Consider the following 19,290-nt stretch of genomic DNA (forward strand, 5'->3'; position numbering starts at 1 on the left):
GCTACTGAGAGGCTTCACGTGGTGCACACGGGCTGACAGACAGTGCCTGAGATCCTTCAATTCTCCTGGAGGAGAACCAGCCTGGGGGAACTGGGATGCAAGGATACTTTGCCTGGGCCAAGAAATACTGCTCTTGGAAGGACAAAACCACAGAGATGGGGATGGATATGCGAAAGCATTCTTCTGCTACACTGCCTCGCAGGGAGCTTCAGATCCACCACCTTGGAGGTCTCTCTTCACAATAATAATTAGGAATTCGGCTCTTGAAAATAATCCCTCAGTGAAAATTCCCTTGTTTCTATAGAGGGTGGCTTTCCTTCTCCCTGGATCTACATGCTGATTATTAGCATAAAGTCAGGTAACTTTCCCTGTATATATCCCTCTCCCCCCTTTTTTTTTGTTTAGTGGATGCTAGTAAATTTTACAAGGGCTGTTCTGCACGGCAGGAAAGCAAAGGAATACAAAAACAAAGAGGATGCTGAAGATATGATCTTGTGTAAGGAATCATTTGCCCATTTTAGTGATGAGAAAAACCCTAGCTCAGAGAGAGGTGAGACCATTTTTGTTCTGCCATTGTCCAGACCCCAAGCTCGGGGCTTCTCCCACCAGCCACACCGCATCCACTGGGGATGCCTGTGGTAGGTCATGAAGTCAAGTGTCCCTGTGGTCCTGCCTCCATGCAGGATTTACGCCTGGGGTCACAGAGCCATCCGTCCTTTAGAAAACCACCCCCTTCCTCCCACAACTTCCCCAATCAAATCTGTGATTTGGCTAATTAAATGAAAACGCTCTGCACATCTCTCAACCTTCCTAATGGGTGCAAGTGTTAAGAGATTTCTAATCAGTTGAGAAGACCGAGACTGGATCTCCAGGCCTGGGGAGAAAACCCCTCAGAGAGCCCCCTGAGGAGGAAGGGAAGCCCTCAGCCCTTAGAGTGTAAATTAAATCTGGACCTTCCTTGCCGCCCCTCTCCCCTTCTCGCTTTCTCTGATTCTCGGCTGACTCTGCCCCCGTCACTTGTGGCAAACACAGCTGGTGGAGTATTTTAGCTGGGATGATGTCAGCCTGTTTCTGATAGGCTTCTGGGTGAAGTGACACATCACTGGCGTGCTGGGCCCTGCACTTGTGTTTCTGCAGCTTGGAGCCCCAACCACCCTTTTGAGTCCTTCCCAGCAGGCGGCCGGGCCACACAGGGGCGGCCTCACAGGCCTGCAAACAGGCCCCGACAAACCCGCTACCTTCTAATTTGCACCTTGGCCGTCAGCAAAGAGACCGGTGGCCTGGCGACGGGAAGGAAATGAGACTTCACACTCGGAAGCCAATTTCTCGATCGTTGATCGTTTAAGCATTCGCTCTGCGGAGGATCGGGCGGGAGGTGCATGCAGAGATGCTACCTCTCAGCGCTGCCGGTCAATCTGGAACTTAGAGGTCTGTGAGGCTGTGGTCTATGGGGGCTCCTACGGCCTTGGAGATGAGCCTGCAGCTCAGAGCGCTTCTTTACTGAAAGCTGAAAAGAGGTGCTGGGCGGGAGATAGTTGCATTTCAAAATAACCCCTCTTCCTCTGCTTACCTCTGTTCACAGTAGTGCTTTAAGGATTAAAAGGATTAAAAAAAAAAAAACACACATTTACTTTTCCTTCTTGTTTATTTCCCAGGCTTCACTTGGGGTCTGTTAAAAGACAACTTTGCTAGTAAATCAGCTCATTCTTTTTTCAGTGAGGATCCACCCACTCCTAATCCACGTAGGATGCAGAGAGGGAGCAGAAACTTAGACATGGGTAGGGAGTTCTACATAATGATGCCCTTTTCCAAATATCCTGATTTTTGCAATTTTTTTTTTTTTTTTTTTTTTTCATCAGAACCCTGAGAAATTTTCTTGGGCCTCACCAAAGTTTACAGCGACATCTCACCATTAAAAAGAAAAGTCTTCAGGGCTAAAAGCTCCTGGCAACGCAGGCCCTCTGATATTGTGCAAGATCCCACATCCGGACATTCACAAGCAGTCCTGGAAAACGCTTTGGAAAATCAGACTCCCCCACCTCACTTGATCTTTTTAAAAATATTCTAAAAACAATTCAAACCATTAACTAGTTTGTTTATCTTTGACTGTCCCAAATACCAGCTACGCCATGACCATTTTTCAACTCATTTCAAACTGAAGGAGGTGCTGTCATATCCCATTCCCAGAGGCACTGAGGCTCTATAGCCTGGGAAGTTCCCCGCCTTGGGGCCAAACCTGACTTCAAGCAAGCTGGGCAGTGAAACGGTTGTTTCCATACACATGGGCGGAATAAATGCATTCAGGTGATTTAAGAAGCTGGAAAAGAGTGGACTGAAGGAACTCATGGAAATTAAGAGCTGATCTCAGTTCTAGTTTTAACATGACTCAGCTTGGCTGCATCTGGCCCTTGGGGTTCCTATTTATCAGAAGTCCAGGAGATCACCTGGGACAGCCTTGACCTTCCAGATTATATGAACCATGCCTTTTATTTTATCTGATGCTTTGACATCTTGGGGTCTTGCTGACACTGGAGGGACTGTCCCTCCCTGCGTTAGGTAATTCCTAGACACAGCTAACAGCTCCCCTGCCGGCGATAATGTTCTTCACGTGTAAAGAAAACACCCACACCCCAGCTTCCTCCTCAGTGAATGGGACTTGCACTCTCTGGGCCACTGTCAGACACCTAGGGACAGCTCCTGTACCCAGAGCCTGCTGAAATGATTCCAACTAGCCTACCTACCGGAGAAGGCAATGGCAAGCCACTCCAGTACTCTTGCCTGGAAAATCCCATGGATGGAGGAGCCTGGTAGGCTGCAGTCCATGGGGTCGCTACAAGTCGGACAGGACTGAACAACTCCACTTTCACTTTTCACTTTCACACAATGGAGAAGGCAATGGCAACCCACTCCAGTGTTCTTGCCTGGAGAATCCCAAGGACGGCAGAGCCTGGTGGGCTGCTGTCTATGGGGTCGCACAGAGTCGGACACGACTGAAGCGACTTAGCAGCAGCAGCAGCCTACCTACGCTTGCTACTCTGCCTCACCCACTCCTTCCCACTGAAACAACAACAAAGGCTCTTGTCCATGTTTTCTCCTGGGTCCCAGTGCCTTGTAACAGACCCTGGGCTTCTTCTGCATGTTAGCCCATGTGGCCGGGCATATCCCCTCTTCTTGGGATCTGAGTATAACACACCACCTTTTCAATGGCAGATGTATTCTCCTCTGTTGGCCTCACCATACCTAAATGATAACAAAACCTACATGTTAAAACATGGATGTTGGGACTTCCCTGGTGGTCTAGTGCCTAAGACTCCAAGCTCCTGATACAGGGGGCCTGGGGTTGACCCCCCTGTCAGGAAGCTAGATCACACACACTGCAACTAAGAGTTCACACACCACAACTAAAGATCAGATTCCGAGCGCTGCAACCAAGACCTGGCACAGCCAAATTTAAAAAATAAATAAATAAAAACAACAACAAAACACTGATGTTGTAATGGGATATGGCAGCTCTGGGCACCTAACATTCTCCTCTGAAGCAGCATTGTCTTTCCCTGACCGGAAAAAAAAAGGGGGGGTTGGGGGGTGGAAAATGGCTTTTCTTAATCATGATTAAATTGAAGAAAGTAGGGAAAACCACTAGACCATACAGGTATGACCTAAATCAAATCCCTTATGATTATACAGTGGAAGTGAGAAATAGATTTAAGGGACTAAATCTGATAGAGTGCCTGATGAACTATGGAATGAGGTTCGTGACATTGTACAGGAGACAGGGATCAAGACCATCCCCGTGGAAAAGAAATGCAAAAAAGCAAAATGGCTGTCTGGGGAGGCCTTACAAATAGCTGTGAAAAGAAGAGAAGTGAAAGCAAAGGAGAAAAGGAAAGATATAAACATCTGAATGCAGAGTTCCAAAGAATAGCAAGAAGAGATAAGAAAGCCTTCCTCAGCGATCAATGCAAAGAAATAGAGGAAACCAACAGAATGGGAAAGACTAGAGATCTCTTCAAGAAAATGAGAGATACCAAGGGAGCATTTCATGCAAAGATGGGCTCGATAAAGGACAGAAATGGTATGGACCTAACAGAAGCAGAAGATATTAAGAAGAGATGGCAAGAATACACAGAACTGTACAAAAAAGATCTTCACGACCCAGATAATCACAATGGTGTAATCACTGACCTACAGCCAGACATCCTGGAATGTGAAGTCAAGTGGGCCTTAGAAAGCATCACTACGAACAAAGCTAGTGGAGGTGATGGAATTCCAGTTGAGCTATTTCAAATCCTGAAAGATGATGCTGTGAAAGTGCTGCACTCAATATGCCAGCAAATTTGGAAAACTCAGCAGTGGCCACAGGACTAGAAAAGGTCAGTTTTCATTCCGATCCCAAAGAAAGGCAATGCCAAAGAATGCTCAAACTACTGCACAATTGCACTCATCTCACACGCTAGTAAAGTAATGCTCAAAATTCTCCAAGCCAGGCTTCAGCAATATGTGAACCATGAACTTCTTAATGTTCAAGCTGGTTTTAGAAAAGGCAGAGGAACCAGAGATCAAATTGCCAACATCCACTGGATCATCGAAAAAGCAAGCGAGTTCCAGAAAAACATCTATCTCTTCTTTATTGACTATGCCAAAGCCTTTGACTGTGTGGATCACAATAAACTGTGGAAAATTCTGAAAGAGATGGGAATACCAGACCACCTGATCTGCCTTTTGAGAAATCTATATGCAGGTCAGGAAGCAACAGTTAGAACTGGACATGGAACAACAGACTGGTTCCAAATAGGAAAAGGACTACGTCAAGGCTGTATATTGTCACCCTGCTTATTTAACTTATATGCAGAGTACATCATGAGAAACGTTGGGCTGGAAGAAACACAAGATGGAATCAAGATTGCCGGGAGAAATATCAATAACCTCAGATATGCAGATGACACCACCCTTATGGCAGAAAGTGAAGAGGAACTAAAAAACCTCTTGATGAAAGTGAAAGTGGAGAGTGAAAAAGTTGGCTTAAAGCTCAACATTCAGAAAATGAAGATCATGGCATCTGGTCCCATCACTTCATGGGAAATAGATGGGGAAACAGTGGAAACAGTGTCAGACTTTATTTTTTGGGGCTCCAAAATCACTGCAGATGGTGATTGCAGCCATGAAATTAAAAGACGCTTACTCCTTGGAAGGAAAGTTATGACCAACCTAGATAGCATATTCAAAAGCAGAGACATTACTTTGCCAACAAAGGTTCGTCTAGTCAAGGCTATGGTTTTGCCTGTGGTCACGTGTGGATGTGAGAATTGGACTGTGAAGAAGGCTGAGCGCCGGAGAATTGATGCTTTTGAACTGTGGTGTTGGAGAGTCCCTTGGACTGCAAGGAGATCCAACCAGTCCATTCTGAAGGAGATCAGCCCTGGGATTTCTTTGGAAGGAATGATGCTAAAGCTGAAACTCCAGTATTTTGGCCACTTCATGCGAAGAGTTGACTCATTGGAAAAGATTCTGATGCTGGGAGGGATTGGGGGCAGGCAGAGAAGGGGACAACAGAGGATGAGATGGCTGGATGGCATCGCTGACTCGATGGACGTGAGTCTGAGTGAACTCCAGGAGTTGGTGATGGACAGGGAAGCCTGGCGTGCTGCAATTCATGGGGTTGCAAAGGGTCAGACACTACTGAACGACTGAACTGAACTGAACTGAATCAGGGTTACTCATGTAAACCACAGAATAACATCAGCAAAATAACCCGAGTGGTGATTTCTTAACTGTCCCAAGCATGGTACCTGACCAGCCCCCGTTGGAGGAGCAGAGAAATTAATTCATAGCAAACAGCGCATGCTTCCGGGTGCATTAGGGCTTAATTCTCTTAGAGAACGGTGGTTGGGGGAACGTGAGAAGTCTAACCTTTAGGTACAAAGTGAAAGTGAAAGAAAACCCTCAATCACCCCCACAGCCGCAGACAGGCAGACAGGTCTGCCGCTTGGTAGAAAGTCACGGTGCCAGGAGGTAAGGGAGGCGGCACGGTGCGGTGTCCCCCCTACCTGCGTGATGCGGCGGCAACGTTACCTGCGCTCGGTGATCCCCGACGGCAAACTGGATCACGGCGACGCCGGGGCTGTGGCTGTCTGCGATCCTCTCCACCGTGCTGGAGTCGATCTTCAGGTCGGTGCTGATCTCCGCGCTCTGGATGAAGTCCTCCGTCTTCAGGTCCTCCACTTTCTTCAGCTCCCCGTTGGCCAACTGGATGATCGAGCCTTTCATGAAGTAGGGCGGCAGCGTAGGGGGCGCGGCGGCGGCAGGGGAGGCCACGGATTGCGCCACGGGCAAGTGGATCTGGGCCTGCACCATGGCCGGGTAGGCGGCCTGGGTGACCAGGGCCTCGGGGCCGAAGTTCTCGCTCTTGGGCAGGGCGGTGGTGACGAACGTATGAGGCACTGCAGCAAACTGGGGCGACGATGTGACGATGGCCGAGGCGGCGCCCGACCCCTCCAGGTCAGCGCTGCCCACGGGGATGAGCAGGGGCTGGGTGCCCGGGATGACCAGGTGCGGGGGCAGGCCGCCGGCGTAGGTGATCGCTTGCTGCTGGCCGCTCAGGTAGCCGATGACCGGCGGCTGCGTGCCCGCGTAGAAGGCCGTGGCCGGCAGCCCGACTGGGAGGGCCTCCGAGGCGCTGTGTGTGGTCTGGATGACCGTGTGTGGGGACAGCGTGGCGACGGCCTTCACACCTTCGGGGCCCAGCGCCTGCTGTGGGGACAGAGCATAGGAGCGGTGCCCGGGCTTCCCCAAGTGCAGGCCGCTCTTGTCGTTGAGGGCGGACGGCGAGTTCTCCCGGTGGGTGACCTGCTGCCCCTCGAGGTCGGCGGCGGGGGTGCTGCTGTTGGGCAGGACCATCACGGAGGCCCGCACCCCCGACGCGTCGCGGACGCTGTAGTCAGCGGGGCCGGGGTGGACCACCACGTGCCTGGACTCGTACGGGTGGGGCACCGCCTTGCTGGCCGCCTTCACCAAGCCCAGGTCTGCCGCGGGGGGCGCCCCGTACCGGCGGCCCTTCTCCACCTCCCCGTTCAGCATCTCCTTGGCCTGCATGGCCTGCTGCAGCCGGCTGCTCTCGGCCTTCTTGGTGGCCTCACGGGTGACAAAGTGGCTGCCGGAGTCGGTGTACTGCACGACCACCTGCGGGGAGGGCCCCAGGGTGAGCGTGTGTGGGATCATGGTCGGGTGCGTGTGCAGGTGGACGGGGAGGGTCGGCGGCGAGGCCGGGCGTGCGGCGTTCTGCGGCGAGCTGGAGATGCGCACGTACTGGCTCTGCTGGGGGGGCGGTGGGGACCCTGGGGGGAGGAGCCCTGCTGTCCGGCCTAGGTGCTGCGGCGGTGGCGGCGGTGGCGGTGGCTCAGCCTTGTGTCCGGAGGCTCGGCTCAGCCCGCCCATGTCGGCCAGCAGGCTGCTATAGGCCTCCAGCTGGGAGCGCTGGGCGGGCGTGGCGGCGCCCACCGCCGAGGCCACCGCGCTGGTGACTGGGCTGGCCGTGGGCGAGATCAGCTGGGAAGGGATGAAGCCGGCGTAGGGCCCACTGTACTGGGAAGACCCGATGAACTGTAACGTGTGCGGCAGGTGGGCGTACTGCACCGGGGACACCGGGGCCCCGGACGGAGGGGGCGGCGGGTATGCCGCGGGCATCGTCGTGGTGGATGCCACCGCCGGGACGGACCGGGGCGCGCTGGGCGGGGAGTAGTCCAGCCCCGTGGACAGCGCTTTGTGTAAACCCATTCCCTGCTGTAAACCGAGCTCCGCCGGGGGCCCCGCCGGCCCCAGCCGCCCGCCCACATGGCCCCGGGCACCGGGGAGCCATGCCGCATTCTCCGCGCGGTGGTTGTCGCTGGGCACCGCCTTGTCCTCCGAGGACGGCCGGCTGGTGGCGGGGATCTCGCGCTTCTTGGGAGGCAGGCATTCGTTGCTGCGCTCTTGGTTGGATTTCATTTTTCGCCGTCCCCCCTCCACGGTGACCGTCTCACTGTCGGACTGGCTCTGGTTTTAGTCTGATAAACGGAAAGTCACATTTGATTTCTGTAGGGGATCCAGGCTCTTCATGAGGAATCATCTCCCCGTGGGTGCGATCCTCCAGCAGCTGCTCTGGAATCTGGGAAAAGGCAGAGGGTCGGGACCAAGGGGGAGAAAGGGGTGGGGGGACAGGGCGTCAGAACATCAACACCGGAAAAGAACCCCCTCCCGAGATTCATGTGAATCCCCCAAAATCCTGCCGCCAGCCCCACTATTAGAGCAGGTAAAACGCTGGCCACAACGTAGGACATCAGGAAGATCATTAAGCCACGGAGCAAGTCAAACCTTTTTTATGGATTTAGTCAGTCTTCTAAGATCTCTCTCTCAATACCCTCTTCTCCTACCCCCATCTTTTCCTTTTTGGAGGGCAAACAATGCATTTCTTAGTTTCCCTCCCAGAAATGGCCCTCCCACTCTTCAGCTCTAGCTTTACCCAGTCTCTGGAGGATCAAATGAAGTCTACAAGGAGGATGGCACCAGTGAGGATCAGCCGTCCTCTGAGCCAAGCACCGGGAGGACCAGGTTAGGAACGGAAGTCCTCAGCGGATTTCATAGGTTATCTGAGTCCTCCTCTGCTATAGTGAAAGTGGAAGTGGCTCAGTCATGTCTGACTCTTTGCGACTCCATGAATTCTCGGTTTGACTTGCTCCATGCCTTAATTCTCCAGACCAGAATACTGGAGTAGGTATCCTTTCCCTTCACCAGGGTATCTTCCCAACCCAGGAATTGAACCTGGGTCTCCTGCATTGCAGGCAGATTCTTTACCAGCTGAGCTATCAGGGAAGCTCTGCCATAGGCGCTACTCAAAGGTTCTAGTGACTCTGGATCCATACTGGATTTACAACAATTCTCTCTTGCCTAACACACACACACAGACATAAACACACACACTATATACAGGCCAACTGAGCAGAGGCAGCCCCAAATAATTATGTTCTCTACACGTTTCCAAACAGCTCCCAGTACAGCTACTCATATGGTAACAGCCAAAAGGAATCTATGAGACAGTTAAAACAGGAACATGGTTTGGTTTTTAAAAATGCAATAATCAGGCATTGAGGGTGTCCTTCATGAGGGCAACATGCTTGCTTCATCTCTGCCTCTTACTTCCTTTCCAAGTGCTCTTTGAATTCTCTCTCCATCCTCTCCACCCTCTGCTTGGAAAGGGCCAGTCCACCATGAACCCTAGAGATGAAGCCTCTGCCAGACCAATCAGGGCTGTGTGTTTCAAGCTGGACATACAAGTAGCGAGCCAGTTTTCATCTGAGATAGGACACCTATCTCAGTCTTTTGGGAACCACCGAACTCTGTTTCCAGGACTGTGTAGGCAGACAGATGTCCACCTGGCAAGAGGCAGATCATCAGTGGAACCAACAGGAACTAGGCTAACAGGAGGCAGATGTGAGGGTTGTCTACAGGCTGTGAGCAGTCTTGTTCTGTGATCCTGGACAGTCGCTGAATCAGGTTCTGGGAATTCCAGGACCTGGGTTTTAGTATTTCTCCTACCCAGACCCGCTTTCTATGGTCTGATGTTAAAATAGACACAATAAGGCAGCAGTTTTCAGCATTACCCTCCCAACCTCCGGCTGTATTAAGCCTCAGGTATATATATAGCTGCCTCTTAGGAAGTTAATGGCATGTAATTTACACCTAATATTATACAAATCTACTGAGATGACAGTGCTGTTTTCAAAACGACAGAATAAAATTAAACTACCAAAACTGAAAACAGTTGACGCTTTTGACTGCTTAAAAAGTGCTGATACTGGTCTTTTATCTCTAGGTTTCAAGTTACTCTAAGAAAGAGAACTGCATAAACTGGCATTCCCACTGGGACTAGCAAAGGAAAGTAATTTAGGAGATGGACTCAACGTGAACTGCTCCATGCGCCCCCTGCTGGCCCCACAGTAGCACTGCTCCAATAAAACCCCACAGGATTTCATTAGGGGTGTTCATGTAAGAGTTGTGTGTCAGAATCCAGAATGAGAGTATTTGCATATAGTAGGCCCAGCCAGTAAGGGAATAGGTTAATTAGCCCAAGGCAGCTCTAGGGAAGGAAAAAATATCAGCATAAAAGTCCTTTCAAAGCCAAGCAAAATGTCAAACACGTTTGCAAAGAGGTCCATTAGCAATGCAAATGTGAAATTGCTGCACAATGGAATGCACCATACACAAAGCTAGAAAACTCCTCTGAAGGTACTTTTTAAAACAGAACTCAGCTTTAGTGAATTTGAAAAAACAATGCCGACTTGGTTCTTAGCAGTGCCCTGGTTTATTTACACTGTTTTTTTGTTTGTTTTGAGAGACACTGGGTGGCTTTGTTGGCCTTAAAGATCTCATTATAGATTCCATGGCTGGTTTTTCTGCTAATGGACCACTAAAACACATCGGCCTTAACACACAACTTCAAATGCACTCTTCTGAAAAGTGGTCCATTGATAAACATCTTTTCCAGATAATATTGACAATAAGTCAAGGATACAAAGATTAACTGGAGCAAGCCTGGGGCCAGACTGATACAAATTTCAACTCACCCTCCTACATTTAGAAGGACCATATCTCCTATTTACCGGTGCAGCTCCCGACTTGGGTCGCTGTAATTCTGGGGCACATGTCCCTGTTCTGCGCTTCAATGGCTCTCCATGCTGTCTGTATCTCTCAGCAGGGGAAGTCATTGTGAGAGTAGGGACTGTGTCTAGCTATATTTTCAGTGAACCACGAGAGGGCACCACAGGATGCCACCATGTCCCTGGTACATTGGATGATGGTTCACGGGATGAAAAAAAAACGGAGAGGTAAAAACTATGAAGGTAGAAAGTACAGGAGGGAAAAGGGAGAGAGAAAGAGACTAGGAAGAAGAGAATAAGAAAGGAGAGTGGATGTCTGCTTTTAGGGTTTCTTTCTAGCTGCAGACAAATGGCTTTCATGTCCCTAATTGCCTTTTCAGTGCTGAAACACACCAATGGTTCGTTCACCTGAGTCCCCCGGAGGAGGCGTGTGCCTCCGGATGCACCTGCCGCAACAGAAACATGGGGCTGAGCACGATTATATAACTGCAAAGTTACCAAAGAGCCACACATGCAGATCATGTTTAAACATTATTATTAGGAAAGGGGAAGTGAACAGGGGTCAATAGATGGATCAAGACAAATTTATATAGGGTTTACTACGTATGACTTGCCTGTTAATCACTGTTCTGAATAGAGTCATCTTAAGCATCTTCACATCTATATTTATCTCTCTCTCTCCATCAGTATCTTAAAATTTAGCTCAGTGGCATAGGGCCTTGCTATTCCAAGTGTGGTCCTCAGACCAGCTCCCCCAGCAGCTTTAGAAATGCAGAGACTCAGGTCCTATCCAAAGCTCCTGATTCAGAGTGCATTTTAACAAAATCCCCAGATGATTCATATGCACAGCAAGGTGTGAGAAACTCAGCCTGTACACCTAAGCTCCTAAGTAAACATCTCAGCCTCTTTCTAATGGAGTAGGTGCTGGGAAACCGAACTAGGTGCTGTGAGCAAACAGAATCGATGGCGCCTTGGAGACCAGCAGCTAATATTTAGGGTTATTCCCCTGGTGGCTCAGACAGTAAAGAATCTGCCTGCAATGTAGGAGACCTGGGTTCAATCCCTGAGTCGGAAAGATCCCTTGGAGAAGGGAATGGCAACCCACTCCAGTATTCTTGTCTGGGAAATCCCATGGACAGAGGAGCTTGGCGGGCTATAGTCCATGGGGTTGCAAAAGAGTCGGAAACGACTCATCGACTAAGCACATACAGGAATATTTAGGGGGAACTCAGCTGTTTCCTTTGGGTCACCTAAACCTGATACAGTTCTAAATAACAGATGCTCCTTTTCTTCTGGTTCTTTCCATCTTTGAAAACTCTAAGGAAACACACTTTAAAAAGACTATTATTGTAAATTATACACATGATTTAGTCATCTCTGGGAGGAAAAGCAAACTTTAATAAAGGAAGACACTTCTATCTTTGCTATCATTCAAAAATCCCTGTAACCCCCTACCCATTACCACGGATTTAGCTTGTTCCAGAAGTGACAGGAAAATGAGATGGTCCCTACTGATTCCAAGTCCCATAAATACAAACTAACTGCTCTGAATGGAAAACACGCCTAGAATCTGATCCTTACAGTCCTAAACATGCATTCCAAGGTCAGGGCGATACACTGGGTTGCTCTGCCCAGCACCCACCATCCTGTGAGTTTCTCAGTTTGAGTGAAACCCACGACTGGCATATAATGTCCATGCACAACAGATACATAGTTTTTGTTTTAAAGAGGAGGAAATAGAGCCTGGTGAGCTTGTGTCAGTTCTGGAAAAACCATGCAACCATTTAAAAGACAGAACACCTGGACCCGATGGGAGGGGTCACTAGGACTTGGCAAGGATTCTTGAAGTCCCGGCATGCGAATCTCGTGTTTTACTGAATTATTAAACAGGTTGATCTGTGTAGTGCAAAGGCAGAATGCACTTTGTTTAGGTTAAATGTTAAAAGTAGGCCCAACTCTGACATGCTTGAAATTTCCAAAATGGAGAAAGGTATGCTAGATGATAGCATAATTAGATATCTTCATGGCTGACTGAACAAGTGTACCTCAAAGGAGGTGTATCACATAGTCATTCATCAAACACTTAGCTTCCAGTCTGTATCGTGGACCTTAACTGTTCAATGTCAGTGTGGGGCAAATGGTATGCAAGAACTCTATTTTCAGTTCTATTCTGTTCAACATCTTATTTAAGTGGTTTGGTTATCATATTTAGAGGCAACAGAAGGCTGGAAGGGGTGCTTACTATATTATACTGAATACTGGAGTGGATAGCCTATTCCTTCTCCAGCGGATCTTCCTGACCCAGGAATCGAACTGGGGTCTCCTGCATTGCAGGCGGATTCTTTCCCAACTGAGCTATCGGGAAGCTGGCTTAATATATTACCTGCAATTAATATTCAAATGTATCCTAAGAAGCTGGAAGTGATGGCACAAAGCCAGAAATACTAAAATGAACAAGAATAAATCAATGCCCTACCTTGGTTTCAATAGCTCAATTAATAGCAGGGTTAGAGAGATCTGGTTGAAGAATAGTTCATTTCAAACAGCCCAGGAATTTTCTGTTTGACTATCCATTCAATATGAACCAACAGTTGGGTTTGGTGCCTAAAAGTTGGTATAGCTTCATTTAAAAAGCACAGTATTCTCAGTAACAGAATAAATACTGTAATAGCATTACAACATTGGTCACAAAGTCCTGAGGCGAGGGGATACTGGCGGGCATGCCCAGGATGGAGTGATGGGGTTAGCAGGAGGTCTGGACCCAAGACAGGTAAGTAACAGCAGCAGCAACTGAAGATGTATGGCCTGGGGAAGAACAGAAAAAGCCGGAGCAGAGATGTGATGCTCAAATCTACGAAGGACCATCCGTGAAAGACAGCAGAACAGAACTGAGCTCCAAATTACATTGATGTACACTTTGCCCTTGAACAACGTGAGTTTGAATTGCACAGGTCCATTTATATGGGGATTTTTTTTTCAATAAAGACCTGCTGTGTGCTGTGCTCACTCACTTCAGTCTTGTCTGACTCTTTGTGACCCCATGGACTGTAGCCCGCCAGTCTCCTCTGTCCTTGGGATTCTCCAGGCAAGAATACTGGAGAGGGTTGCCATGCCTTCCTCCAGGGGATCTTCCTGACCCAGGGATCAAACCCACGTCTCCTGTATCACAGCACGACATAATCTGCGGTTGGCTGAATTCCAGAATGCAGAACCACTTCTATGGAGGGCTGACCATGGGACTTGAGCATCGGGGGCTCCTGGTACCAAACCCCCGAAGATACTGATGGACGACTGTATACAGTAGAAATTAGAAACTAATCAGAACTGGTCAAATGGGCTGGGCTGCCTCACGATGTAGGGAATCCCCGTGTCATCTTAAGCACTGCTGATGGTCCCATGTGGAAAAGAGAATGCAAAGGGATCAGAGGGGAAGATGATGTCAAGGGCACTGCGGCATCCCTCCTAGCTCTGATCATGGGCTGCAGTGGGTGTGGCATTCCAGGTTAGAGGCTGAATTGAATAAGGAGGAGAGCCTGATCTTCAGACTTCCCAGGCAAGGGAGCCAGGGACCCTCAGCCTCACCCAGCACCAAGCTCAGCACTCCCACCTAGTGGTGATCCAGGGCACAGCAGTGCTGAAACCCGCCAGAGGGCAACTCCTACAGATCAGGCATGGAGAACCATGAATACCATCATGCGGTTAACAAGCTCTCTCTCTCCCTCTGCCGCTGCTACTGCTAAGTCGCTTCAGTCAGTGTCCGACTCTGTGCGACCCCATAGACGGCAGCCCACCAGGCTCCCCCGTCCCTGGGATTCTCCAGGCAAGAACACTGGAGTGGGTTGCCATTTCCTTCTCCAATGCATGAAAGTGAAAAGTGAAAGGGAAGTTGCTCAGTCGTGTCTGACTCTTAGCGACCCCATGGACTACAGCCTACCAGGCTCCTCCATCCATGGGATTTTCCAGGCAAGAGTACTGGAGTGGGTCTCTCCCTCTAGGGTCACCAAAAGTAAGTTTGGTACCAGAGACTGTATCAGGATGCAGGACCCTTCAGTCAGAGCAGTGATGCATGCCACACAGGGCCGGGGAGGCCCTGGTCTGCCACTACCATCCACACTGGGATTTCAGGGGAATGAGGATTGGCAGGAGAAAACTGTCCCCTTCTTCCTATTAGAACCAAAAATAATAGTTTTGGGGTGGCCTGTTTATCTATAGGGGCTTCTCTGGTGGCTCAGATGGTAAAGAATCTGCCTGCAATGCAGGAAACCCAGATTTGATCCCTGGGTCAGGAAGATCCCCTGGAGGAAATAATAGCAACCCTCTCTAGGATTCTTGCGTGGAGAATCCCATGGACAGAGGAGTCTGGAGGGCTAGACTCATGGGGACTTGGGGGCAATGAATACAATCACTCAATGTCATATGTTAATTCAAAAATTTAAGTCTACCCACAAGAACACAGCTGCATTTGGGGGCTCCCTGGGCTCAGGGAAGCTCTGAGGGCAACAAACGGACTCAGAGTCTTTGTTCTGATTAAAATCCACCTCCATAATGGAGATGTGGAGGGGACTGCTCCAGACGCACGGCTGCTCTGCTGTCCTCCTTCCCCTGAACTCCTCTGCTTGGTGTGGAGCTAACCCCCATCTCCCTCCTCCCTACGTCGGGCTCCGGCATCTGCTTCTACTGTCTGCATCACAGAGCGACAGGCTTCATCAGGCCCGGGCGAAGCTTTCCTCGGCTCCTGGCTTCTGCCCTACCCGTATCGCATCCACGTGGTAACAGTGTGACACTGGGATGGTTTCTAGAGGGTCCTGCCACCTCTGGAAAACAGTGAGGTCTGTCCCATGGGTGGGGCCCACAGTATGGGGATATGGTCTACGTCTCTGTCTGTAGGAGGCCAGGCTGAGAGAGGAGGGCCCAGGCCCGCAGCTGGGCTGGCCTGTCCCTGGCTCACATGGGATGTCGCTGCAGCATCTGGGCAGCCAGTGTCCCCTGGCAGCCTGCCCGTACTGGAATTCCTGGAAAGGCTGAAGATGGAAAAATAATCACTAAGAGGGATCACCATCTGGATTGAAAGTGGTCCCAAGTGAGCTGTCCAAAAGACGTTTTTAAGAAAAGCTGGAAATGCCTTTCTGTCAAGACCTTCCCTGGTTCCATACGTGAGCAAATACCTTTCTGCTCTCAAGTGTCCTGTGTGGCAGGTAAGCTACCCTGGGAGTGACATCCAAATCTCCATTTACCCACCAAAGGCTGCAAACAGTTCCCTGGGTGCTTTCCACAACCCCACAGCAGTTTGCACCCCGCTCCAGGGTGAACTGCTTTAAGGAAAGAGGGACTGTGGCGACAAGGTGCAAAGAACTGGCCATAGTAACACGGTGAGAACTGGGGTTAGAAGACAAGTTATTTTTGACTCTCAACTGAATGTGCTTATTAGCAAGGCAGTGAAAAATCTCACTATGGAAGTCATTCTGCACTCACTTCCACTGGCATTTTTCGAGTATCAGGATAAAATATTATTACTGATAGGAAGGTAACATGCATATTCTTACTAGTACTAATAAGGAGGAGAACACAGAGAGTAGTAGGAAGAATAGCCTACTCCTGGGGTGGAGGTAAAGGACAAGGTCAAAGCCTGGCTTCATCCATGAGTAACAAACGCTGGTGATGGTGCAGAGAAAAGGAAACCCTCGTGCAGTGTGGTGGAAATGTAAATTGGTGCAGCCATCATGACAAACCCCTAGAGAAGGAAATAGCAACCCACTCCAGTATTCTTGCCGGGAAATCCCATGGACAGAGGAGCCTGGCAGGCTAGAGTCCACGGGGTTGCAAAGAGTCAGACATGACGGAGTGGCTGAGCACTCACACAAATTATGACAAACAGTATGGAGGTTCCTCAACGAACTAAAAATAGAACTACCATATGATCCAGCAACCCCACTCCTGGGCATATATTGCAGGCAAAAAAGCAAAATCACTAATTTGGAAAGATACACGCACCCTAATATTCACACCAGTACTATTTACGGTTGCTAAGATGTGGAAGCAACCTAAGTATCCATTAACAGATGAATGGATAAAGAAGATGTGGTAATGGAATATTACTCGGCCATGAAAAAGAATGAAAATTTTGCCATTGGCAGCAACATGGATGGACTTGGAGGGCATTATGCTATGAGAACTAAGTCGGGAAAGATAAATTCAGAATGATACTTCTTATATGTGGAATCTAAAAAATACAACCAATTGATGAATACCACATAAAAGAAACAGACTCACAGGGAGAACAAACTGGTGGTTAGCAGTGGGAAGGAAGGAAGGGCAACATAGCGGTGGTGGAAGGGGAGGTACAGCTTGTGGGTGTAAAGACAGGCTTAAGGATCTACTGTGCAACGTGGGGAATATAGCCAGTATAATAACTAAATGGAAAGTAACCGTTAAAAATTTTATTTAAAAAAAAATTTTTTTTAAAAGGCCCTCAAATTGAAAAAAACAATGACAAAAACACCCTGGATTCATGCCTACTGCCCGTCTCCCTTCTTTTAATGTCATCCTTATTTTACTCCAAATTATGCAGGCGTCCAGTTTAGAGAGATTCTCAATACTGTGTGACCTTGTAATGAGTATCTCTGCCTATAAAATGGGGAGGAATTAACACGCCCGGTGCTTGGCATAGTGTACACACTCAATACACGGTCGCCATCCTAACTGTACTTCAGCACACGCTTCCTGCGGAATCCCTTGTTTTCACCTACACTGATTTGTCACTGATCTCTCCTGGTTCCATGATCAAATCAACATGATACCCTCAGACTCTCAATCCTTTCCAGCATCTGGGACTTTTATTTTTTTTTCTCACACCTGTAACTCACACAAGAAAAAGTCATGGATGTTTGAGCATTTATTCTCTTTCTTCAGCTGACAGAAGAGATTATATTGGTAACAGCTCCCTGTGCACAGGCCCCCAATTTTTACGCCAAAGCACAAAAGCCATTCAGCCTATACAAATGGAGTCCACAGAAGGGTGAGCTGGGAAAACTGGAGCCTGGTGTGTCTCTGCAAGGGTTAAGCATGATGCTTCCTGGTTCCATGCGGTCCGCTTTTCCACAACACGAAGATGAGTAATTCCCCAAAGGCTTGGTGGGGAAAGGCGGAACCTTCTCTCTCTACCCCAAGGGGATGGCTGCCAGCTGTCTTCTGACACATGCGCTCAGCAGCTCTGCTACGCCCGGCACAGCACAGGGTCAGCGGGAGCTGGAGGAGGCTTGGTCAGATCCCACCAGTGACCAGGGTGCCGGGGGGCTCCCACGCTGACAACCGGAGAACACGAAAATCCCTATTGGGTTAGAAAAATGCCTTTCTGGAACTGAGGCATCCTGAGAGGGTCTTAAGGCATCTGCTGCCCTGGGATGTGGCTGAGTCGAAGGACAGTGGGACGTTCTAGATAACCATGAACTAACAAGTCATTCCCCTGGGAGTGCCATGCCAGCGTCCCCTCTGTGGCTGTCTTCTAGTCTCTGGGACGCTATACCACTCTGCCATCTTCTTAGTGACAAACCACTCTGCCATCTTCTTAGTGACAAAGGCCCTGAGACCTCCTGGGACCCAGTGTCCCCAAGCAAAGCGGGTTATGACAGAAGCCACTGAGGCTGTTTTTGTGTGTGTGAGGAAAATAGAGCAACACTTTTCCTGCAAGCTACACCAGTGTGTGACCATCCCATTGTAAAGACCAGGACACTGAGGCTTAGCATGTTAAACAAGTCCCCTAAGGTTCCATGAAGGGCTTCCCAGGTGGTGCAGTTAGTAAAGAACTTGCCTGCCAATGCAGGAGACCTGGGTTTGATCCCTGGGTTGGGAAGGTGCCCTGGAGGAGGAAATGGCACTCCAGTATTCTTGGCTGGAGAAACCCATGGACAGAGGAGCCTGATGGGCTACAGTCCACGGGGTCACAGAGAGTCAGACGCGACTGAGCATCCACACATGAATCTAAGGTTGCATGGCTCATAAATGACAGAAATAAGATGAAAATCTTGGTTCATCTGATACAAACATCTGGGTCCCAGTGCTCAGATTATGCAGTGAGCTGCTGGTATATAGTGCAGGATTAATCTCACTCAAACAGACTTCTCATCATTGTCTTTGGCTACTGGGAGGTGACCTTTAGGCCTCTGGAATGTCCTGCCTATGGGACTGTGTTTGCCTGGGGGCTTTGACAACTGGACAGTCTAAAATATCATTTATGATGGGGGCTTTGGGCCATAGGCGGTAACAGTGCCAACCGCTGGAGGAGGTAGCCTCCGGGAGGAGCTGGGAGTAAAGACCAGCCATGTGCTTGGTCTGCAACTGAGCTGCAACGAGTCTCCAGACACCAGGGCTCGGGGAAGCCTTGCTGGGTGGCTGTACTGTGAGTGACCTGTCACACTGAAGGGGTGGGAGAAGGTGACACCCTCCACGACCCGCTCCGCCCGAGCAGAGGATGCCTGGAAGCCCCGGGTTTGGACCCCCTCCAGACCTCTGCCCTATATGCCTCTTCCTTGATTTTTTTTTTTTTTTTGTGGTGAAAGTCCCCTAATATAAAAATATACTATTTTAATAATATTTAACTGTACATTTCAGTGACACTAAGTACATTCACATTGTTGTGCAACTCTGGACATCAGACATCTCC

The 19,290-nt window shown here is 49.3% G+C and overlaps 1 protein-coding gene across 20 annotated transcripts in view; it reads right to left on the reverse strand.

Annotated features, from left to right (window-relative positions):
- ATXN1 (ataxin 1) overlaps nucleotides 1-19,290 on the reverse strand; it is a 405,519-nt gene that overhangs the window by 11,002 nt on the left and 375,227 nt on the right. For all 20 annotated transcript variants that reach the window (XM_025295470.3, XM_006079287.4, XM_025295434.3 and 17 more), the window contains one exon: nucleotides 6,073-8,143. In XM_025295470.3, the coding sequence (XP_025151255.1) occupies nucleotides 6,073-7,983 (1,911 nt within the window). In that variant the 5' untranslated portion in view covers nucleotides 7,984-8,143. The remainder of the gene's footprint in view (nucleotides 1-6,072; nucleotides 8,144-19,290) is intronic.

This window comes from Bubalus bubalis, chromosome 2 (assembly GCF_019923935.1).
Source record: "Bubalus bubalis isolate 160015118507 breed Murrah chromosome 2, NDDB_SH_1, whole genome shotgun sequence".
Classification (NCBI taxonomy): Eukaryota; Metazoa; Chordata; class Mammalia; order Artiodactyla; family Bovidae; genus Bubalus; species Bubalus bubalis.